Source organism: Bufo gargarizans, chromosome 8, assembly GCF_014858855.1.
Source record: "Bufo gargarizans isolate SCDJY-AF-19 chromosome 8, ASM1485885v1, whole genome shotgun sequence".
Classification (NCBI taxonomy): Eukaryota; Metazoa; Chordata; class Amphibia; order Anura; family Bufonidae; genus Bufo; species Bufo gargarizans.
In genome coordinates this window covers 85,352,311-85,376,950 of record NC_058087.1, presented here as the reverse complement: position 1 = coordinate 85,376,950, position 24,640 = coordinate 85,352,311, and the positions used below count along the sequence as shown (strand labels likewise).

At 41.4% G+C, this 24,640-nt stretch overlaps 1 protein-coding gene across 5 annotated transcripts in view; it reads right to left on the bottom strand.

Moving 5' to 3' along the window:
* The window catches only part of ADAM23 (ADAM metallopeptidase domain 23), a 380,159-nt gene that overhangs the window by 70,488 nt on the left and 285,031 nt on the right, over positions 1 to 24,640 (bottom strand). For 3 of the 5 annotated variants that reach the window (XM_044303192.1, XM_044303191.1, XM_044303193.1), the window contains exons 15-19: positions 22,953 to 23,052; positions 11,912 to 11,983; positions 7,865 to 7,969; positions 5,276 to 5,356; positions 752 to 802 (exon numbers count right to left, since the gene is read on the bottom strand). In XM_044303192.1, coding sequence (XP_044159127.1) covers positions 752 to 802; positions 5,276 to 5,356; positions 7,865 to 7,969; positions 11,912 to 11,983; positions 22,953 to 23,052 — 409 coding nt within the window. The remainder of the gene's footprint in view (positions 1 to 751; positions 803 to 5,275; positions 5,357 to 7,864; positions 7,970 to 11,911; positions 11,984 to 22,952; positions 23,053 to 24,640) is intronic. The other 2 variants (XM_044303194.1, XM_044303195.1) reach the window with 1 other exon arrangement.

The following is a 24,640-nucleotide window of genomic DNA, read 5'->3' as shown; positions in this document are numbered from 1 at the left end:
TGTCGTGTGACCGTACAGCAGTTTACGACCACATATGGGGTGTTTCTGTAAACTACAGAATCAGGGTATTAAATATTTCCTTTAATTCTTGTGTAACACCTAAAGGGTTAATAAAGTTTGCAAAATCATTTTTTAGGGTCATTTTGGGTGGTTTCAAAGTGACTTCAGACCTGAACCGGTCCTTAAAAAGCGGGTTTTCTGAAAAATTTCAAGATTTGCTTCTAAACTTCTAAGCCTTCTAACGTCCCCCAAAAATAAAATGACATTCACAAAATGATCCAAACATATGGGGAATGTAAAGTAATAACTATTTTTGGAGTTATTACTATCAATTATAAAGTAGAGAAATTGAAATTTGGAAATTGCAAATTTTTAAATTTTTTGGGTAAATTTGGTATTTTTTTATAAATAAAAATGAAATTTATGACTCAGTTTTACCACTCATGAAGTACAATATGTGACGAGAAAACATTCCCAGAATGGCCTGGATAAGTAAAAGCGTTTTGAAGTTATCACCACATAAAGTGACATGTAAGATTTTCTAAAAATGTCCTGGTCCTTAAGGTGAAAAATGGCTGGGTCCTTAAGGTGTTAAAAGGTAGCACTACTGTTATTTGTAAAAACAAAGATTATATCAAACATGGAGAATTATCAAACAATTGGCCGTGGCATGGAGATTAAAGGAAATAAGCCAATCTATATTATATGTAACATGATTATAGGTTATTTCGTAAATTAAACAAAAAGTTACCTGATTTGAATCACAGGCATACCCATCTTGCTTACGAAGATTAGGTGGACACTATGAAGACAAAGCATGATATAGTTGAACATATTGTTGTGATATATAATAATTATATTTAGAAAATTTAAGAATGTATCTTACTCAGGTAGTCTTATATTGCTCAACTTTTCTGGCAACTTAAAGGGTTCACCGGGGGACATTTATCAAAATTGGTGTATAGGAAAACTGGTTTAGTTGCCCATAGCAACCAATCAGATTCCACCTTTCATTTTCCGAAGAAGCTGACCGGTTGCCCTATGGGCAACTAAGCTAGTTTTTCTGCACACCAATTTTGATAAATGTCTCCTACTGAGTTTTCATAAAATGTTTGATATGTCAGAGACAGCTGGAAGTCTAATTGCTAAGAAACTCATCAATTGCTAGAAGGAGGAGAGAGAAGCATTCGCATATCACACTCTCTCTCCTCACTGCATGAGACGCAACGAGATGGATTCAATAGAAAGCTTCATCCCTAAAGTGAGGAGAAGGAGTGCGATATGTGTGCGCTTCTCTCTCCTCATTCTAGTGATCGGTGAGGCGCTCAGACCCCCACAGATCAAAACCTTTTAAATGTCTCTATAACACAACAAAAGTGTTATGAAAATTCTCAGTAAGGCCCCTTTCACACTTGCGTTGTCCGGATCCGTCGTATACTCCATTTGCCGGAATTACACGCTGGATCCGGAAAAACGCAAGTGAACTGAAAGCATTTGAAGACAGATCCGTCTTCAAAATGCGTTCAGTGTTACTATGGCATTCAGGACGCTATTAAAGTCCTGGTTGCCATAGTAGTAGTGGGGAGCAGTATACTTACCGTCCGTGCGGCTCCCGGGGTGCTCCAGAATGACGTCAGAGCGCCCCATGCGCATGGATGGCGTGTCCATGCGATCACGTCATCCATGCGCGTGGGGCGCCCTGACGTCACTCTGAAGAGCCCTGGGAGCCGCACGGACGGTAAGTATACTGCTCCCCCGCTCCCCACTACACTTTACCATGGCTGCCAGGACTTTAGCGTCCTGGCAGCCATGGTAACCATTCAGAAAAAGCTAAACGTCGGATCCAGCAATGCGCCGAAACAACGTTTAGCTTAAGGCCAGATCCGGATTAATGCCTTTCAATGGGCATTAATTCCGGATCCGGCCTTACGGCAAGTGCTCAGGATTTTTGGCCAGAGCAAAAAGCGCAGCATGCTGCGGTATTTTCTCCGGCCAAAAAACTTTCCGGTCCGGAACTGGATTTCTCTCCATTCAGAATGCATGGGGATAATCCTGATCAGGATTCTTCCAGCATAGAGCCCCGACGACGTAACTCTATGCCGGAAGAAAAGAACGCAAGTGTGAAAGAGCCCTTACTCTTTAATCTTTAGACATAATTATAGTATAGCATGTGAAAAAATAGTTCCATGTCAGATTATCATTCAGTGCACCTAAACTTTTAAACATATGGGGTCATTTATCAAACTGGTGTAAAATAGAACTGGCTTAGTTGCCCATAGCAACCAATCAGATTCCACCTTTTATTTTCCAAAGGAGCTGTCAAAAATGGAAGCTGATTGGTTGCTATGGTTGCAATGTATTGAAACTCGTTCTTAATGTAATATACTTAAAGGGGTTGTCCAGAATTGGTGACATTTGCTTAAGTACACTGTAGTCACCTTAATTGTACATACATGCCTGCATTACCTTTATTTTCCTTTTCTGATGGCCCGTTTTTTTAATCTCTAACTTGTGGAGAAACCGCACTTCCGGCTCAGAATTCGGTGATGGACCGGGCCCCATTGTGGAGAGCGAAGCCTCTTCTTCCGCTTCGCAAGAAGCCCGGTGACATCACAGACACCCACAAACATTATTCAGAGCGTAGGGAGGGCGGGTAATAGGCGGCAACAAGCTGCGGTAAGTAGCGCCCCTCTCGTCAGGTAATGTTACCGGCACACAAGAATATTATGCAGAGCGCAGGGAGATTTGTAGGAGGTAACATCAGGGATATCTAACGCCCCTCTGGTCCGGTGACATCACTGGCACACAACAATATTATGCAGAGTGCAGGGAGGGAGGTTTGTAGAAGGTAACACCAGAGATATGTAACGCCCCTCTGGTCTGGTGACATCACTGGCACACAACAATATTATGCAGAGTGCAGGGAGGGAGGTTTGTAAAAGGAAACATCAGGGATATGTAACACCCCTCTGGTCCGGTGACATCACTGGCACACAAGAATATTATGCACAGTGCAGAGAGGGAGGTTTGTAGGAGGTAACATCAGGGATATGTAACGCCCCTCTGGTCCGGTGACATCACTGGCACACAAGAATATTATGCACAGTGCAGAGAGGGAGGTTTGTAGGAGGTAACATCAGGGATATGTAACGCCCCTCTGGTCCGGTGACATCACTGGCACACAAGAATATTATGCACAGTGCAGAGAGGGAGGTTTGTAGGAGGTAACATCAGGGATATGTAACACCCCTCTGGTCCGGTGACATCACTGGCACAAGAGAATATTATGCAGAGCGCAGGGGGGTTTGTAAGAGGTAACATCAGCGATATGTACAGGGATATGTAACGCCCCTCTGGTCCGGTGACATCACTGTCACACAAGAATATTATGCAGAGCGCAGGGAGGGAGGTTTGTAGAAGGTAACATCAGGGATATGTAACGCCCCTCTGGTCCGGTGAAATCACTGGCACACAAGAATATTATGCAGAGCGCAGGGGGGTTTGTAAGAGGTAACATCATCGATATGTACAGGGATATGTAACGCCCCTCTGGTCTGGTGACATCACTGGCACACAAGAATATTATGCACAGTGCAGAGAGGGAAGTTTGTAGGAGGTAACATCAGGGATATGTAACACCCTTCTGGATCGGTGACATCACTGGCACACAAGAATATTATGCACAGTGCAGGGAGGGAGGTTTGTAGGAGGTAACATCAGGGATATGTAACACCCCTCTGGTCCGGTGACATCACTGGCACAAGAGAATATTATGCAGAGGGCAGGGGGGTTTGTAAGAGGTAACATCAGCGATATGTACAGGGATATGTAACGCCCCTCTGGTCCGGTGACATCACTGTCACACAAGAATATTATGCAGAGCGCAGGGAGGGAGGTTTGTAGAAGGTAACATCAGGGATATGTAACGCCCCTCTGGTCCGGTGAAATCACTGGCACACAAGAATATTATGCAGAGCGCAGGGGGGTTTGTAAGAGGTAACATCATCGATATGTACAGGGATATGTAACGCCCCTCTGGTCCGGTGACATCACTGGCACACAAGAATATTATGCACAGTGCAGAGAGGGAAGTTTGTAGGAGGTAACATCAGGGATATGTAACGCCCTTCTGGAGCGGTGACATCACTGGCACACAAGAATATTATGCACAGTGCAGAGAGGGAGGTTTGTTGGAGGTAACATCAGGGATATGTAACGCCCTTCTGGTCCGGTGACGTCACCAGACATTGTGCAGCCTTATCTATGAAGATAGAAAGGGGGGATATGTGGGCAGGAGGCGGAATATCAATGAGGGGAGGGGGGGAAGATGCACAAAGGAGTAGACACTGATCTGACTGATAGCTCGGAAGCCGCGATGCTGCGCTGCCTTGTGGGACCCACAAGTCAGTGCGACAGGAAGTTACCACAGATATACTCAAACATGTCAATATTCAGTGGGGGGCCGTAGGAGCACTGGACAAGTGCTAACAATACAGGAACACAACAGGGGGACCTTGAATCAGCTAGACATGGTAAGATGCCATGTTTTTAAAAATCTATTTGATCCCGGACAACCCCTTTAAATTTTATTTTTTACTTTGCCTAGTGAAATACGTACCTGAAGTTTGGAATTGCTTTGGAATCAGTACACTCATACATTACTGACATGTCAGTGGTGTACAGGTGTATAGATTCCACTAGCGCTGCAGTAAGTAATGCACACTCAGGAGCACACATCGCTCTCCAAAAGCACTGCATAACACATGACTAGAGAATATGCCAGGCTTTAGTGAAACGGGCACAAGCAAGAGCAGCAAAGTGGTAGAGCTCATGCCTCCGCTCGCTCCACTCTGCTAAAAGCCTTGTAGCAGAGGAGAGCAAGAGGAGGCAGGAGCTCTAGCACATAACTGCTCCTGCCTGTGCCCACTCCACTGAAGCCTGGCATGGCACATTGATGATGTTCTATGCAGAGGTTTTAGAGAGTGGAGCTCGTACAGGCAGAAGCAGCTATGCGTCCTCCTGCCTGTACATGGCTCACTGCGGACCCAGTGGAATCCATACTCTCATCCACCGCTGACAAGTATGGATTCCATACCACTATGGGCATCTACATTTCACGTGCCTATTTCACAAGGAAAAAAAAAATAATAGTAATTACAAAAGTTCTTCTCATCACATTTAGAATAGGTTTTTACCAAAGTTTATGTAAAAGTTTAGGTACACTTTCATTGATAGGGGCGGTGTTGACGCTAACATCAGCTGCGGTACGTGTTACCTGGCCCGAGTCTCCAGTGCAATGTTCTGTGATGTCACATTCATTAACAGCATAGCGGCAGTCATACTCCCGAGGAAGGAACTGTGAAGATATCATAGAATACACAAAACACACAGTTATCGTAAACAGGTTCTCCATCTACGGGCAATTTTGACTTTTGCAGAGGAAGAAAGAGAGAACTATAGGGTGTTTTTATCATTTATCAAACTTGTGTAAAGTAGAACTGAACTAAATCAGATTCCTCCTGTAATTTTCCAAAAGGAGCTGTCCAAAATGAAAGGTGGGATCTGATTGGCTGCTATGGGCAACTAAGCCGTTCTACTTTACGCCAGTTTGATAAATGACCCCAATAGTTTATATCCTGCCAATCCTTATTGGCATTTTTAAGCCCTCAATTTAGGGCTGAATACCTGAGTAGTGTGAAGCTGACAACAGCTAACACCATATGGCAATGCAACGCAATAATAAGAGGACCATGAAGCACTTGAATAGCAGTGCCATACAGAGCATACATAAAACAGGGTCAAAGACGGAAGAAGTAACAGCCATAAAATGTCATACAGCACATAAATAACAGGCGATTGCAAATAACAGGGAATTACAGTACATATCACAGGGATACACAATGCAGTTTGTAAGTACAAGAGGTACTTTCACCCAGTGTCGGACTGGGGCTCCCATGGAAATTCTAGAGGCTGAAACCCTTATATCATCAGAGTTTAGGGCGCTTTCACATGTAGCAGATTTTGTTGCAGAAATTTTTCAGACGGAAAATCAGTTCCATTCAACTGAATGGGTTTGTTTTGGCGGCAAGCATATGGATTTCTGCTGCATGTGAAAGCAGTCTAATGGGTTTCCCATCATGAGAATAGACCTTAGTGGCAAGTAACTGGCTCCAAAGGCAGCCACATGTTTGTTTGTTTTGCTCCTGGATGTTTGGGGCCCATTATGGTATCAGGGCCTGGCCCACCGGTGGATGCCCTGACACTGCTTTTACCTCTAGACACCCGGTAGTTAGCACTTTTCCATATAGACCCCTACGTTAGCAGCCATGCCATGTTCTAATGATCATTTGTAACAAGGGAGTACGTTTAAAAAAAAAAAGGAAAGGAAAACTGCCAGCTCAATCTGACATGTTGCTGAAGGGATCATTTGTGCGAACAATTACCTTTATTAATGGTGTCGCTCCATTTAGGTGTGGGAACAAACTTAAAATATCCAATTTAAAATTTTATATTTCCCTAAATTTCCCAGAGAATCCATCATTATAGAGTGGCATTAATGACTTCATATTAGTAGTATTCATACTAATCTAAGAAATTCTCCATATTTTCCCAAAGTAAAATTTTAATAAGATGTTCATAATGACATAATAACACTTTTTCTAATATACTTTATTAATGTTTTTTTGTATTTTTCATACACTTTTCCGCTCTAAAGCACACCATTCACTGTGCACTTAAAACTGACATTTCTGTACACTGCGGATTGCTCAGCGGTGTACGGAGTACGGGCTGTAGACATTTTATGAATGGGGCCGCCGCACAGTGAGTACGGGCAGAAGCGCATATTGCTGCTCCTGACATGCCCCCCCAAAGTTTACTAACTCCTGGCATAGTACATGGATACCCTGTACCCATGTGCTATGCCAGGATTAGCCAAGCTGAGCAGGCTCCTGGTTTTGCCTGCTTGGCAGACATGCAGGACTCTTAGCTAAGCAGAGCAGGCACAGGCAGGAGCCCGCTCCGCTTAGCTAATCCTGGCATAGCACATGGGTACAGGGTACCCATGTGTTATTCCAGGACTTAGTAAACCTCCAGGGGGCAGGGGCATGAGCAGCAATGTGTGCTCTTGCCTGTACTCACTGTGCTGCTGCCCCATTCATAAAATGTCTACAGCCCGTACTCCGTACACCGCTGAGCAGTCAGCGATGTACAGAGAAGTGAATTTTAAGCACACAGGGAATAGTGCGCTTTAGGAGGGAGAAAGTGTATGAAAAATATAAAAAGCATTAATTAAATATATTTTAAAAAGTGTTATTATGTCATTAGGAACATCTTATTAAACTTTTATTCAAAATGTAATTTCGATTCCAGTGAACTAAGTTAGGTTCATTTCACATCTGCGTAGTTAAATTCGGCAGGCTGCTCCGGCAGAGGAACAGCCTGCCAGAGTTCACCATATCAGTGCTTTGGGCCAGATTAAAAGTTATGTCGACAGCAGGCATTTAAGCTGGAAAGCAACCAGCTTCCATTGAGGTCAATGGGAATCGGGCAGTGCAAGACTCTATTTGGCTACGGCAGATATATCGTTTTGTGGGAAAAGATTCAGTAAAACTTGTGCTTTATTCATTTAAATTCCTGCTCATTTAGGGCTTTGAGATCAAGGAGGCGGTCCTATCAGTGATTGACAGCCTTACCTCAAAACGGAATGCCTCTTAAAGGCTTCCATTTTGCATTCCGTACGGGAATTCCATTATATTCCGTTATAAGCGTAACATAGAACGGAATGCCATAACGCAAGTGCGTACCCACCCTTAGTGTTATCGGCTATATACAGTATATGTCAGCAGTGACAAGTCGTACTCACCAAGCAGGAGGTGTTGCAGCATGGTCCATCACTACAGTGAGCCCCATTAGACAGGGAGCATTTCTTGCAGCAGTCTCCAAAACAATCCTGGATAAAATGTTTGGTCTATGAGAAAGGCAGAACATGGACACTCCATGTGGGAAACATTTATGTGATAAGCTGATGCTCATCAACCCATCTCATTCACATGGCATGCTAAACATAGCATTTGATTTCATTATTAACATCGGCAAGCTGAAGAGATATGAACACTAACACATCTTTTATGTCAGATTTAGGTCATTGCAGAGCATTCAAAAACAGTCACCATTTTAATCTAAAAGGCCAGACAGTGCAGTTAACTAGAATAAGATGTGGCTAAGTCAACCATCATGGCTGTCGGACCACCCGTTATCCATGCGATTAGTAAATGGCCTTAAATTTTAAATGTTACAAATCATAAAAAGTAAAATAAAACATGTAAAGTATGTAAATTATGCCCAGAGACCTCCAGAACTTTGGAGCTGCATTTGCAAACCACTGAAATCTTAAAGGGGTTGTCAAAGTTAAAGGGAACCTGTCATGGGGATTTGGGGTATAGAGCTGAGGACATGGGTTACTAGATGGCCACTAGCACATCCGCAATACCCAGTCCCCATAGCTATGTGTAAAAAAACATATGCATATGCAAATTAACCTGAGATGAGTCCTGTCCCTGACTCATCTCACGTACATGACTCATCGGGTTTTTTACACAATAAAAGCACACAGAGCTATGGGGGACTGGGTATTGCGGATGTGCTAGCGGCCATCTAGCAACCCATGTGCTCAGCTCTATACACAAAATCCCGGTGACAGGTTCCCTTTAAAAGACAGAGACAGTGTTAAAATAATAAAAGATGTTATATTCACCTGTTCTAACCCCATCTGTTCCAGCTCCAGTGCTTTGATACTCCCAGCAGGGCTTTCTGTATATCGCTGCCCATATACCGCACATGACCACTGAGGCCAGCGAGTGGCTGACGCTGTCACATGCTGTATGCAAGACATCATCGCTGCAGCCAAAACCATGACTGCACAGCTGCTGTAGCAGGGAGAATCAGACAGGGGGTGGTGTAGCAGAGGGGGTGTGAATAGGTAAGCATTTTTTTTGCAACTTCCCAGCCTTTTAACCCATTTGGGGTTGTAAATAGTAAATCCTTTACCCTGGTGTGACTGGATGCAAACTTAACCCCTTCATGGCCACCATGTATGGTGGAGGTTGTGACATTAAAGATGGCACTTGCTAAGGTGTTGAGTGGATTCCATAGCTACTAGATTTCTGCTGTTTTACAAAACAAGCATCTGGAGACAAAGTCCGTAATGGGTAATAATGCAGACCCCAGCATCTCAGCAGTGAAATCCGGGGAGCTCTGCACTCTCAGGGGCCTGAACGGCTCTCCTGCACTAAGATCAAGGGAACTGTTCAGTTCCTGTTGCAACCTTGGGCCCTCTGAAGGATCCAAGACCTACCACACTAATGCTCCACAGGCAGGGTTCCATAGGAACATAGCGATACTCCCATAGCCTGCAACGGTAATTCTCAATTTTTTCTGCTGTGTCACTTTAGGGGAACATACAGTACTACTATAGGCACTATAATATGGTAGTATAACTATTGGGATCACTATAAAGGTCATTATAATTACTGGGGGTACTACAGGAGTCATTATAAGTACTAAGTGCACTTTAGGGGGCATCATAACTACAAGGGACACTCTAGGATGACATTATAACTAGTGGGACACTATAAGGACAATATAAATACTGAGGGCATTATTGGGGCATTATAACTGTAGGGGCACTATAGAGGGACCTTATTACTACTAGGGACACTATAGAGGGTCCTTATTAATACTGTTGCCACTATAGAGGGATTTTATTACTACTGTGGCAACTCCTGATGAGCAGAGGTACCAGGAATTGGACCTCGGCCAATCTGATATTAATGACCTATTCTAAGGATAAGTCATCAATAGTAAACGCTCAGAAAACTCCTTTAAAGGAGCTCTCATGATCTACCTCTTTTAATAAAGGCTTGTATTACCCATAATATAACAATTCTTGAATATCTATGTCAGCGGTCTCAAACATGTGGCCCCTGAGACAGCCTGCAAGATCTCAAGGGGGGAGGAGGCTATTAACTAATGAGTTTAACCCCTTAGTGACCACCCATACACCTTTTTACGGTGGTCACTAAGGGGCCTTAGGCTGGGCCGACGCTTTTTTACAGCGGCCCAGTCTAAGCGCTGCATGTGCAGTGGGGAGCAGGGGCCCGACTCTCATATGAGAGCCACGGCTCTGTTCTAACAGCCCGGGCCAGCAGGAATGCCAATCTGGGCTGTTTAACACTTCACATGCTGCGGGCAATGGCTCCCGCTGCATGTAAAGTGCTGACAGAGGGAGCAGACTCACTCTGTCTCCCATCGGCACCCCGCAAATGCGATCTCGGGATGCCGATATGTGTGGAGGCTGGCAGGGGTCTGATGTAGGCCCCAGACCAGCCTTGAGTAATTTCCAGCACCAGAGAGGCGCAGCCTGCTGGTCAATGTAAGAATAGTACTGATATTAAAATGCAATGCAGTATAGGGATAATGCATTTCATTTTAAAATCAATGAAAAAGCTGTCTGTGAAGTAGTGAAAAAAAAGTAAAAAATAAAAATAAAAAAAACATTTATCAATAAAAAGAAACATAAAAAAAAATTACGCTTTTTTCCATTGAAAATATGCTTTTCAATAAAAGAAAATTCCCCAAAAAAATCACCCCCATATGTTTGGTATTGCTTCGTCGATAACGACCCGGACTACATAAATATCATATAAATTATCCCCTACGGTGAACGCCGTAAAAAACTAAACAAAAAAAAAGCATCAAAAAAGCGCCATTTACTCCAAAATGATACCAATGAAAAATACAAGTTGTCCCGCAAAAATCAAGCCCTCACACCACTCCATAGAAAGAAAAAGAAAAAAGTTATGGGTCTTGGGAAGCGGCAATGCAAAAACATTTTTTTCTCTTAAAAAAAGGGATTTATTGCAAAAAAGTTGTAAAACTTAAAAAAAGATATGCATTTAGTATCACTGTAAATGTACTGACCCAGAGAATAAAGATATTATGTTATTTATACAAAAAAATGAACGCTGTAAAATGTATTACGTAAAAACGCAGTGGCAGTTTTTCCCATCTCCCTCCTAGAAAGAGTTAATAATAGTTAATCAGAAAGTTATGTGTACCCCAAAATGGCGCTATTAAAACCCACAATTTGTCCCGCAAAAAACAAGTCCTCATAAAGCTATATAGACGGAAAAATAAAAAAGTTATAGCTCTTGGAACTAGACGATAAAAAAAGAAATAAAAACGCTTGGTCAGTATGGCCCAAAACAGGCTGGTCACTAAGGGGTTACATTGTGGAAGTGCTCATTAGTACAGGACAGGAGGCCCAGGGATGAGTACGGCACTGCTAGTGCCACTTTGGCATTATTCACCGCCTCGTGGTCCTCTTCACCTAGCACTGCACCATGTCCTGACAGCATACATCATTCCCATGAGTGGCCGACTAACGTAAAGCTCAGGAGCAGTAAGTGTGACACGTGTATTGTATCATATTTTAAATACACGTGGCCCGTCAAATCAAATTTTTTTTTTTGTGCGACCCATGTATGTGGCAGAGTTTTGAGATCCCTGATCTATGTCGTGCAGTTAATCAATTATTATTGTTCCCAGATATTTGTGAATAAATTGCCAACTGGATATTAACTGTTGGGGTTGTCAATTTATTCATATTTTTCTAAGAGGAATAACAGAGGAATCACAAAACACAATCTATGGGAAAATGCCCCGGAATTCTTATGCCCCGGAATTCTTATGGGAATGCAAGTATTTACTAAAGCAGACATTTCAGGTAACATGATTCATAAGGTTGACCATGTGAACACAGTGAGGTAGATCATGAAGTATGCAGTAAATGGGAATAGAAATTAGTGATGTCTCTGAATTATCCTTATTGCATATAACTTAATTAACTTACTGTTTTTGAACCACAGTCACACTCTTCTCCTGGCTCCACATAACCATTGCCACACTCGGTTACTTCAAACAACTGGAAAAAAGAAAAATGTCCATTAATGTAAAACTTACTGGCCCATATTCTAATAGATATCCGGGAGAGTTGTACTGCAGTATCCCAGACCTGTAAGTAATGCAGTATCCCAGACCTGGAGGTACTACAGTATCCCAGACCTGGAGGTACTGCAGTATCCCAGACCTGTAAGTAATGCAGTATCCCAGAGCTGGAGGTAATGCAGTATCCCAGACCTGGAGGTAATGCAGTATCCCAGACCTGGAGGTAATGCAGTATCCCAGACCTGTAAGTAATGCAGTATCCCAGACCTGGAGGTAATGCAGTATCCCAGACCTGGAGGTAATGCAGTATCCCAGACCTGGAGGTAATGCAGTATCCCAGACCTGGAGGTAATGCAGTATCCCAGACCTGGAGGTAATGCAGTATCCCAGACCTGGAGGTAATGCAGTATCCCAGACCTGGAGGTACTACAAATATACAGTATATGGTTTATATACCGTAGTTTTATATTGTTATGCATTTTGTATGCTTGGCCGTATCTACCAGTAGGGAATGGGTGGCAATGGTGGACTAGGTACAGGGCTAAACACTCTGTTCATCTTCTTGGTAGGACTGGGATGGTTCTGCTTGCAATAGAAGTATAATCAATCATAAGATCATTGAATAACGTTTTCTACCTGGGCTATTGTGATGAGGCTGATTTAAAAAGATATGCCAGGATCCTTCCGTATCGCCATTAAATCGATGCCCTCTTTATCCTCCCTGAGACACAGTGACTGCCCTTGGTTCTTCAGTACTGCAAGTATTGGACCTTGTTTGGTCCTGGGTCTATCTGTTTATTCAAATACTATGCATTCTCCCTATGAATATCCAATGGGAGATCGATATATATACAGATATGCACTGTTGTGTCTCCACTATCTGTATGGGACTGATCTAGGGGCATCAACTGTCTGTACTTATCTTGTTTCAATGGCACATTGGTAGTAAATATACTTTGAACCACTCTATCATATAGTACACCTTTAGTTTACTGGCCTTAAAATTACAATTATCTTCATGGTATTATAATTTGGTATCTTATCCTCAGGATACGACAGTTGCTAGTTGTCCCTTGATGAGCTGGTGTCTGTCTTAGGCACAGCGAAATGCGTTGGAACGGGATACTTAATCGAGACATACTTATATTTGATTGTACATCTTTTCTCTGAGGATTTAACTGCTTCTTATTTTTGTTTGTCCTTGTTATTTTTACCAACTACAAGGTGTATGACTCGACCCTGCCTGACAGTCGGACATTGTCTCCACATTTGGTGATGGGATCTTTCTCCTTGTCAAGGACCGAACAGGGCGAGTAGGAGGTTCCTGACACGGAATCGCCCCTATCGGGGTGGCTATTCCATCTTTAGGCAGGGCTTAACTAGATATAGGGTGAGAGATAGGAATTTTTCTTTCATTTATCCTGCCTTTTTAAATCAGTCTTATCACAATAGCCAAGGTAGAAAACATTGTTCAATGATTTTATGATTGATTATACTTCTATTAAAAGTTAAGTTTTAGTGGTGTCCCCAGTGATCTTTAATTTTCTATCCCACTTTTTCTACTATCTGATCATCTGACGGTTGAATAGTTAGAACTGTTAGTTTGTTTTTGGTTCTGCTTCCTGCCAGCTGGGGTTGTTCCTGTTAAGATAGGGAGTGGAGAGAAAGCACACCACTGAGCTCCTGCTCCTAAGAAAGATTCTCCATTGAGAATTACAGTTAAAGACAGCCTCGAGTACATATTTGAGAAGACAGCAGGGTGACCAGCTACTATAAGCATTTAAAGGGAACCTGTCATCTTGAAAATTCAGCGCAATCTACAGACAGCATATTATAGAGCAGGAAGAGCTGAGCAGATTGATATAGTTTTGTGAAAAAATAAAATAAAATATGGCTTTCAGAAAATGGCAACACAAAAACTTAACAAAAAAACTTTTTGAGAGTTTCTACTGTAGGGGTGCATCAGGGGTTCTTCAAATGCAACATGGCAACTCAAAATTATTCCAGTAAAATCAGCCACCCAAAAACCATATGGAGCTATTTCCCTTCTGAGCCCTCCATTGTGACCATACAGCAATTTACAACCACATATGGCGTGTTTCTGTAAACTGCTGAATCAGGGGAATAAATATTGAGTTTTGTTTTGTTTTTAACCCTTACTGTGTTACAGGAAAAATGGATTAAAATATAAATTTTTAAATGTCACCTCCATTTTCCTTTAATACCTGAAAACCAAAAGGGTTAACAAACTTTGTAAAATCAGATTTGAATAATCTGAGGAATGTAGTTTCAAAAATTGGGCAATTTATGGGGGGTTTCTACTATGTAAGCCCCACAAAGAGATTTCATAATTGCACTGGTCCTTTAAAAAGTGGGTTTTGGAAATTTCCTTAAAAACTTTAAGAATTGCCTCTAACATTTTAAGCCTTCTAATGTCCTAAAAAAAAATAATAATTGATTTTCAAAATTGAGAAATGTAAAGTAAAATCTATTTTATGAGGTATCACTATCTGCCTTCAAAGTAGAGAAATTGCTAAATGTTTTCACATTTTTGGTAAATTTTGAATGGTTTAATAAATAAATGTAAAACATATTTTCCAAAAGAGAAGTGAAAAACAAAAGATGGTTTATACCAGTTTGATAAATCTTACCCACTGACTCGAATTTATCACTAACATGAAGTTTAATGTGTCACGAGAAAACAATCTCAGAATGGCTTGGATAAGTAAAAGCATTACCGCATAAGATGACACATGTCAGATTTGCAAAAATCACCTGGGATTTAAGGTTAAAAGTGGCTTTGTACCGAAGGGGTTAAATACATGACTGTGCAGTGAGGGACTATGGCTACGACACCCATCACCCAGAATACTACTAGGCCTGTACCATACAAATGTATAATTGCAGCCATCCAACCTCCTGGTGCCAGAAAATTGCACTGGAAATCAGCTGCTACTGAATGTACCTAAAAATCTACATTATACTTAGGAAAAGAGACTTTTCTACAGTTAATTCTGGCCTCATTCTTCAAAACTTAATTTCCACTGCACCGATCCCCAGGGAGCAACGGCCTGAGGGAGTACACCATGACACAACCACTCCCCTCCTCTGCACTGACTCCTCCATGGTTCGCTTTTGTATCATCCCTATATGCCCAAAAAACGGTGTTTGCGACTTTTTAAACAGTATATGCACAAAAAGATTTTGCCGCTCACCCTCACAACTTTCTGAAAAGGGGGAAAGGTGGTGGCCTGGTGTGGGCAAGGCCACTGGCCCCAGCATATTTATCAGGAGGATGTTCTTAATTTATGACGAGGCATTCGTGTTGTCATAAATCAATTAGATTCAGACAAGGTCCAACAATGAAAATGCCAGTCTTGATAAATCTCTCTTTATGTCTAGACTTAGACTGGCTGTCTAGACCTGCACACGATTCATCTCAGTGGCAAACTGTTGCATGGCTAGACACTTTTGTCTAAGGCCTCTTGCACACAAATGTTTTTTTTTTCGTTTATGGGCCGTTATTTGCGTTTCGTATATGGTCCGCATACGGAACTATTCATTTCAATGGTTCCGCAAAAAAAACCTGAAAGAGTTCCTTATGCATTCAGTTTCCATATTTCCGTACCGTTGAAATATAGAACATGTCCTATTATTGCCCAAAAATTACATTCTGTGACTCCATTCAAGTCAATGGGTCCACAAAAAAAACAGAACACATACGGAATGCATTCCGTATGTCTTCTGTATCTGTTCTGTTTTTGCGGAACCATCTATTGAAAATTTAATGCCCAGCCCAATTTTTTCTATGAAATTACTGTATACTGTATATGAAAAACAAAATGGAAAAATGGTACGGAACCGGAAACAATACTGAAAACAAAAAATGGATCCGGGAAAAACGGTCCGCAGAACACTGAAAAAGACATACGGTCATGTGCAGGAGGCCTAACTCTATACCAATTATTGGTTGACTCACTTAGTACAAACCGGATTCCAAATAACTTGGGACACTAAACAAATTATGAATAAAAATCTGAATGCAATGATGTGGAGATGGCAAATGGCAATATTTTATTTGTAATAGAACGTAGATGACAGATCAAACGTTTAATCCGAGTAAATGTATCATTTTAAAGGAAAAATACGTTGATTCAAATTTTCACTGTGTCAACAAATCCCAAAGAAGTTGGGACATGTAGCAAAAAGAGGCTGGAAAAAGTAAATTTGAGCATAACGAAGAGCTGGAAGACCAATTAACACTAATTAGTTCAATTGGCAACATGATTGGGTATAAAAAGAGCTTCTCAGAGTGGCAGTGTCTCTCAGAAGCCAAGATGGGTAGAGGATCACCAATTCCCACAATGTTGCGCAGAAAGATAGTGGAGCAATATCAGAAAGGTGTTACCCAGTGGAAAAATTGCAAAGACTTTGCATCTATCATCATCAACTGTGCATAACATCATCCTAAGATTCAGAGAATCTGGAACAATCTCTGTGCGTAAGGGTCAAGGCCGTAAAACCATACTGGATGCCCGTGATCTCTGGGGCCTTAAACGACGCTGCACCACAAACAGGAATGCTACTGTAAAGGAAATCACAGAATGGGCTCAGGAATACTTCCAGAAACCATTGTCAGTCAACACAATCCACCGTGCCATCCGCCGTTGCCAGCTGAAACTCTACAGTGCAAAGAAGAAGCCATTTCTAAGCAAGATCCACAAGCTCAGGCGTTTTCACTGGGCCAGGGATCATTTAAAATGGAGTGTGGCAAAATGGAAGACTGTTCTGTGGTCAGACGAGTCACGATTCGAAGTTCTTTTTGGAAATCTGGGACGCTATGTCATCCGGACCAAAGAGGACAAGGACAACCCAAGTTGTTATCAACGCTCAGTTCAGAAGCCTGCATCTCTGATGGTATGGGGTTGCCTGAGTGCGTGTGGCATGGGCAGCTAGCATGTCTGGAAAGGCACCATCAATGCAGAAAAATATATTCAGGTTCTAGAACAACATATGCTCCCATCCAGACGTCATCTCTTTCAGGGAAGACCCTGCATTTTTCAACAAGATAATGCCAGACCACATTCTGCATCAATCACAACATCATGGCTGCGTAGGAGAAGGATCCGGATACTGAAATGGCCAGTCTGCAGTCCAGATCTTTCACCTATAGAGAACATTTGGCGCATCATAAAGAGGAAGGTGCAACAAAGAAGGCCCAAGACGATTGAACAGTTAGAGGCCTGTATTAGACAAGAATGGGAGAGCATTCCTATTTCTAAACTTAAGAAACTGGTCTCCTCGGTCCTCAGACGTCTGTTTAGTGTTGTAAGAAGAAGGGGAGATGCCACACGGTGGTGAAAATGGCCTTGTCCCAACTTTTTGGGGATTTGTTGACACCATGAAATTCTGATTCAACATATTTTTCCCTTAAAATGGTACATTTTCCCAGTTTAAACTTTTGTTCCGTGATTTATGTTCTATTCTGAATAAAATATTAGAAGTTGGCACCTCCACATCATTGCATTCAGTTTTTATTCACGATTTGTATAGTGTCCCAACTTTTTGGGAATCCGGTTTGTACAAGCTGATTTTGCAGATATCCTATGTTATCTTTCTGTTACTGCATATTCTAGGGAGCCTAGGGCTATGAAAAAAAGTTTTAAAAAGTTAGGTTAAAAAATATAAAAATACAATTTAAATTTCCCTAGAATAAAAAATAAATACATAAATAATAAAAAATCTAAATTGCCATTGTTGTGTCCTAAAATGACTGTAGTATTAAAATATAAAAATATTTATCCTATACGGCAAATGGCCTTACAGAATAAAATATTAAAGCAGCCGATTGGCCATTTTTCCATCAATTCTCCTACCCAAATTTTTTTATAAAATGTGATCAAAAAGTAACACACTCTAAAATGGTATCAATAAAAACAAAAGATTATCCTGCAAAAATGAGCCCCCACACAGCTCAGTATACATAATTATAAAAAATAAAAAAAAAGTTATGGGGGTCACAATATGGCAATAAAAAAATAAAAAAAAAGACTTTTTTTTAAAGTTTTTATTTATTTCAGAATTAAAACACAAAAAACTACACATATGTAGTGTTGTAATCGTACTGACCTAGAGAGTGAAGGGCACAGGTATGTTTTTCCACATAAAGAACGTCATAGGGACAACACCCATAAAACTGTGGCATACATGCATTTATTTTTTATTTTTTCCCAGCTTCCTACTACATCGTATGCCATATTTAATGGTGGTATTAAACAAAAGTACAACTTATCCTGCAAAAAACAAGCCTTCATACAGCTATCTGAATGGAGAAATAAAGTTATGGCTCCAGGAAAACAGGAAAGAAAAATGAAAATGAAAAAACCTCCAGTATCCAAGCGGTTAATGAGTAATGTAAATCCTCCAAAAATATTATAATGAATAATAACAGAATAAACTTCAATTAATCCTGTAGGGAAGTGCAAGTGAGGTAAGAGCCGGTAGATTTAAATGTCAGCGGCAGCTACTGCTGACTGACACTGTTTGTTGTTAGTATGGCTGTACAGGGAGTGCAGAATTATTAGGCAAATGAGTATTTTGACCACATCATCCTCTTTATGCATGTTGTCTTACTCCAAGCTGTATAGGCTCGAAAGCCTACTACCAATTAAGCATATTAGGTGATGTGCATCTCTGTAATGAGAAGGGGTGTGGTCTAATGACATCAACACCCTATATCAGGTGTGCATAATTATTAGGCAACTTCCTTTCCTTTGGCAAAATGGGTCAAAAGAAGGACTTGGCAGGCTCAGAAAAGTCAAAAATAGTGAGATACAGACGTGGACAAAATTGTTGGTACCCTTTGGTCAATGAAAGAAAAAGTCACAATGGTCACAGAAATAACTTTAATCTGACAAAAGTAATAATAAATTAAAATTCTATAAATGTTAACCAATGAAAGTCAGACATTGTTTTTCAACCATGCTTCAACAGAATTATGTAAAAAAATAAACTCATGAAACAGGCATGGACAAAAATGATGGTACCCCTAGAAAACACAGAACATAATGTGACCAAAGGGACATGTTAATTCAAGGTGTGTCCACTAATTAGCATCACAGGTGTCTACAACCTTGTAATCAGCCATTGGGCCTATATATATGGCTCCAGGTAATCACTGTGTTGTTTGGTGATATGGTGTGTACCACACTCGACATGGACCAGAGGAAGCAAAGGAAAGAGCTGTCTCAAGAGATCAGAAAGAAAATTATAGACAAGCATGTTAAAGGTAAAGGCTATAAGACCATCTCCAAGCAACTAGATGTTCCTGTGAGTACAGTTGCACATATTATTCATAAGTTTAAGATCCATGGGACTGTAGCCAACCTCCCTGGACGTGGCCGCAGGAGGAAAATTGATGACAAATCTAAGAGACGGATAATCCGAATGGTAACAAAAGAGCCTAGAAAGACTTCTAAAGAGATTCAAGGTGAACTTCATGCTCAAGGAACATCAGTGTCAGATCGCACCATCCGTCGTTGTTTGAGCCAAAGTGGACTACATGGGAGACGACCAAGGAGGACACCATTGTTGAAAACGAATCATAAAAAAGCAAGACTGGAATATGCCAAACTACATGTTGACAAGCCACAAAGCTTCTGGGAGAATGTCCTGTGGACAGATGAGACAAAAATCGAAGTTTTTGCCAAGGCACATCAGCTGTATGTTCACAGACGAAAAAATGAAGCATATCAAGAAAAGAACACTGTCCCTACTGTGAAACATGGAGGAGGCTCTGTTATGTTCTGGGGCTGCTTTGCTGCGTCTGGCACAGGGTGTCTTGAATCTGTGCAGGGTACAATGAAATCTCAAGACTATCAAGGAATTCTAGAGAGAAATGTACTAGCCAGTGTCAGAAAGCTTGGTCTCAGTCGCAGGTCATGGGTCTTGCAACAGGACAATGACCCAAAACACACCGCTAAAAACACCCAAGAATGGCTAAGAGGAAAAAATTGGACTATTCTAAAGTGGCCTTCTATGAGCCCTGACCTCAATCCTATTGAGCATCTTTGGAAGGAGCTGAAACATGCAGTCTGGAAAAGGCACCCTTCAAACCGGACACAACTGGAGCAGTTTGCTCATGAGGAGTGGGCCAAAATACCTGCTGAGAGGTGCAGATGTCTCATTGACAGTTACAGGAAGCGTTTGATTGCAGTGATTGCCTCAAAAGGTTGCGCAACAAAATATTAAGTTAGGGGTACCATCATTTTTGTCCATGCCTGTTTCATGAGTTTATTTTTTTACATAATTCTGTTGAAGCATGGTTGAAAAACAATGTCTGACTTTCATTGGTTAACATTTATAGAATTTTAATTTATTATTACTTTTGTCAGATTAAAGTTATTTCTGTGACCATTGTGACTTTTTCTTTCATTGACCAAAGGGTACCAACAATTTTGTCCACGTCTGTATCTTGCAGAGGGATGCAGCACTCTTAAAATTGCAAAGCTTCTGAAGCGTGATCATCGAACAATCAAGCGTTTCATTCTAAATAGTCAACAGGGTCGCAAGAAGCGTGTGGAAAAACCAAGGTGCAAAATAACTGCCCATGAACTGAGAAAAGTCAAGCGTGCAGCTGCCAAGATGCCACTTGCCACCAGTTTGGCCATATTTCAGAGCTGCAACATCACTGGAGTGCCCGAAAGCACAAGGTGTGCAATACTCAGAGACATGGCCAAGGTAAGAAAGGCTGAAAGACGACCACCAGTGAACAAGACACACAAGCTGAAACGTCAAGACTGGGCCAAGAAATATCTCAAGACAGATTTTTCTAAGGTTTTATGGACTGATGAAATGAGAGTGAGTCTTGATGGGCCAGATGGATGGGCCCGTGGCTGGATTGGTAAAGGGCAGAGAGCTCCAGTCCGACTCAGACGCCAGCAAGGTGGAGGTGGAGTACTGGTTTGGGCTGGTATCATCAAAGATGAGCTTGTGGGGCCTTTTCGGGTTGAGGATGGAGTCAAGCTCAATTCCCAGTCCTACTGCCAGTTTCTGGAAGACACCTTCTTCAAGTAGTGGTACAGGAAGAAGTCTGCATCCTTCAAGAAAAACATGATTTTCATGCAGGACAATGCTCCATCACACGCGTCCAAGTACTCCACAGCGTGGCTGGCAAGAAAGGGTATAAAAGAAGAAAATCTAATGACATGGCCTCCTTGTTCACCTGATCTGAACCCCATTGAGAACCTGTGGTCCATCATCAAATGTGAGATTTACAAGGAGGGAAAACAGTACACCTCTCTGAACAGTGTCTGGGAGGCTGTGGTTGCTGCTGCACGCAATGTTGATGGTGAACAGATCAAAACACTGACAGAATCCATGGATGGCAGGCTTTTGAGTGTCCTTGCAAAGAAAGGTGGCTATATTGGTCACTGATTTGTTTTTGTTTTGTTTTTGAATGTCAGAAATGTATATTTGTGAATGTTGAGATGTTATATTGGTTTCACTGGTAAAAATAAATAATTGAAATGGGTATATATTAGTTTTTTGTTAAGTTGCCTAATAATTATGCACAGTAATAGTCACCTGCACACACAGATATCCCCCTAAAATAGCGAAAACTAAAAACAAACTAAAAACTACTTCCAAAAATATTCAGCTTTGATATTAATGAGTTTTTTTGGGTTCATTGAGAACATGGTTGTTGTATAATTATTAAATTTAATCATCAAAAATACAACTTGCCTTATAATTCTGCACTCCCTGTAAAGCCGATCCGGGACGGCTCTTACTGGGAGTAGCCAAAGTGCTGGGTGGGTGGATCCTCCCCACGCTCCAGGCCGGGTCTTTATTGGCCTATATAAAAACCCAGCCAGCAGTCTCAGCTGTGTGTGCATGATCCTCCATCTGACAGGCAAGCTGTGGAGACTCTGTTTTGGGATCTGTGAATTGGTGCCGTGCTAAAGGATTGAAAGCTGCATGCTGGAAAACAGGCACCTAAAGCCTGCTGTGGGCGGGTGGGGGAACAACTGCTAACCAGGTGAAGATTTTGTTCTATGGACATTGCATGGTTTGAACAAACACCAAGACTGTGAACTGTCATTTTGTGTTTCCTTATGTGTGAATAACCACCGAACTGTTAAAGTCAAAGACTTATGTGCCTCTATACTGCGTCCGCTACCCTGTTTACCAGAGCAATACCCCACCAATCCCTATATGAAATTAATGTTATAACATTATCCTGTTAATTATAGCTTACAATATCATTGTTTCTAAAATAAATGCTCTGCCAATGTGCAAAACTGATCATGTACTGAATAGGATATAGATGTTTTCCAGATCCTAGATACTGATTACCTATCTGCAGGATGTGTCATCAATATCTGATTGGTAACAGTCTAACTCCTGGTACCCCACCAATAACCTGTTGAAAGAGCCTGTTACGTCACATTCATTGGTCAAATGATTTTGTACAACTTAGGCTACATTCACACAAACGCATTTTGTTTCCGTGTCAGTTTTGTTTTTATTGCAGATAGGATGTGGACCCATTTGTTTCAATAGGTCTGCAAAAAACGGTTGTGTGAATGTAGCCTTAGATATAAGCTATAGTGCTGTGCTTGGTATACTATGAAGAGGCCTCAACGCTCATCCAAGCAGCACAGCTCCTTCCAACCGTTGATTGGCAAGGCAGTCAGGTGTTGGACCCCCACCGATCTGATATCGGTGACCTATTCTGAAGATAGGTCATCAATAGTTAAGTCCTGGACAACCCCTTTAAGCAATTCTCTATACACATATTGTAATTGTATTTTGTAGAGGAGTTTCTATGTATATTATGGAATGAGCTGTGACTTATACAACTGACTTACAGAAGGTCAGTGATCCAGAACACTAGGAATGTTACTTAGTAGGTCAAACAATCTATATTGATTGTCTTTATGTACCTTTGTTGGTCTATTGAAAAGACATAATCCTCCTCCACGGGAGAGAAATTCCTTGAACTCAGCAATGCTGCACTTAGAAAACCTTCGAGAATGATACACACTACAGGGTGAAAGAAGAAACAGAAAAGGTTTCTGAAAATTAAAATCATTAGACAGTACCTAAACAATCTTCAAAATTCATAACAAACTACTCACTTTTTGTTGTTGTTTTTTTTTACTCCTATAGCATGTGCATACATTCTGATACATCTGTCAATCTTTAAAGTTAAAGAGGTTGTGCCACGAAAAATATTCTACATTTTTCAAACCACCACCTGGATCTGAATACTTTTGTAACTGCATATAATTTAGAATTTAGTATAGCCACTGAGCTATTTAATAAAATATATCTGTATAGCACCACTTGCCTGTTTTCTCTATTGCTTACTGAAGTAGACACACATGAATGATCAGTTCCATCCATCAACTGTCACTAGCCTTATCTACTGGTAGGAGCTGTGACAGTTACAGGGAGAGAACTACAGCAGAAAGGAAACACCTCCTGAGCTGTGATAGGGAGAAAGCTGCATCAGAAAGGATATGCCTCCTGAGAAAAGATGCAGTACCCCATAGGACTACTGCAAAGGGTTAACTAATACCAAAACAGTTATTGTATTGATGTACACTCAATAGCAATGTATTGGCAAACTAAGGCCCCTTGCAGACGATCGTGTCTGGATTAGGTCCAGATGCGTTGCGTCTGCATTCAGGCAAAATTGTGCAAGTAGGTACGCAATTGCAGTCAGTTTTGACTGCGATTGCGTTCCGATGTTCAGTTTTTATCACGTGGGTGCAATGCGTTTTGCAAGCGTGTGATAAAAAATGACTGTGGTACCCGGACCCGAACCCGAACTTCTTCACTGAAGTTCGGGTTTGGGTTAGGTATTCTGTAGATTTTAATATTTAAAGGTTATAAGGGAAAATAATAGCATTCTTAATAAAGAATGCTTAGTAAACTGTAGATTGAGGTGTTAAAAAATAAAAAAAATTAACTTACCTGTTCCAATTGATTGCGCAGCCGGCATCCTCTTCTTGCTTCTTCTTTCAGGACCTGCAAAAGGACCTCTGGTGACGTAATCGCGCTCACCACGTGGTGAGCGCGGTGACGACAGCGCAGGTCCTGCTGAATGAAGATAGAAATCTTCTCAGAAAGGCATCAGTAAAAAAAAAAAAATGTCCGCTAAAAATGTCTGTTTTTAACAGATTTTTTTTTTCACTGTCGTTTGCGTGTAGCCTTAAGGTGGTCCATATTTGACATGGATAGGGATGATATCATAGATACTAGTATAATTATCCTCCCCTTCCCTCCAACTTGGGTTATAGCTGTCTGGCTTTAGGACCCGGTGTGTGAGCAGATAGACTGATCACTAGCGGGTCTTTTGACAGAGATGCCATTCTCTCAGCCTGTGTTTGACACAGGCACAAGTGCATCGGTCACATGGTGCTGGTGACAGAGCCCAGGCAGTACCGTGATGGGCGCTCAGAAACGTCATCTTTGGCCTCGCTCAGGATTTGTGGATGTCCGTAGGTGTTCACACCAGCAGTGCTCCAATACCCCTGATTAAGGATAAGCAAATCGACTTCAGATGAAGCATGAAACTTTGTTCTAATACGGTACAGAGCAGGAGCTCTGTACAGTATTAAAATGT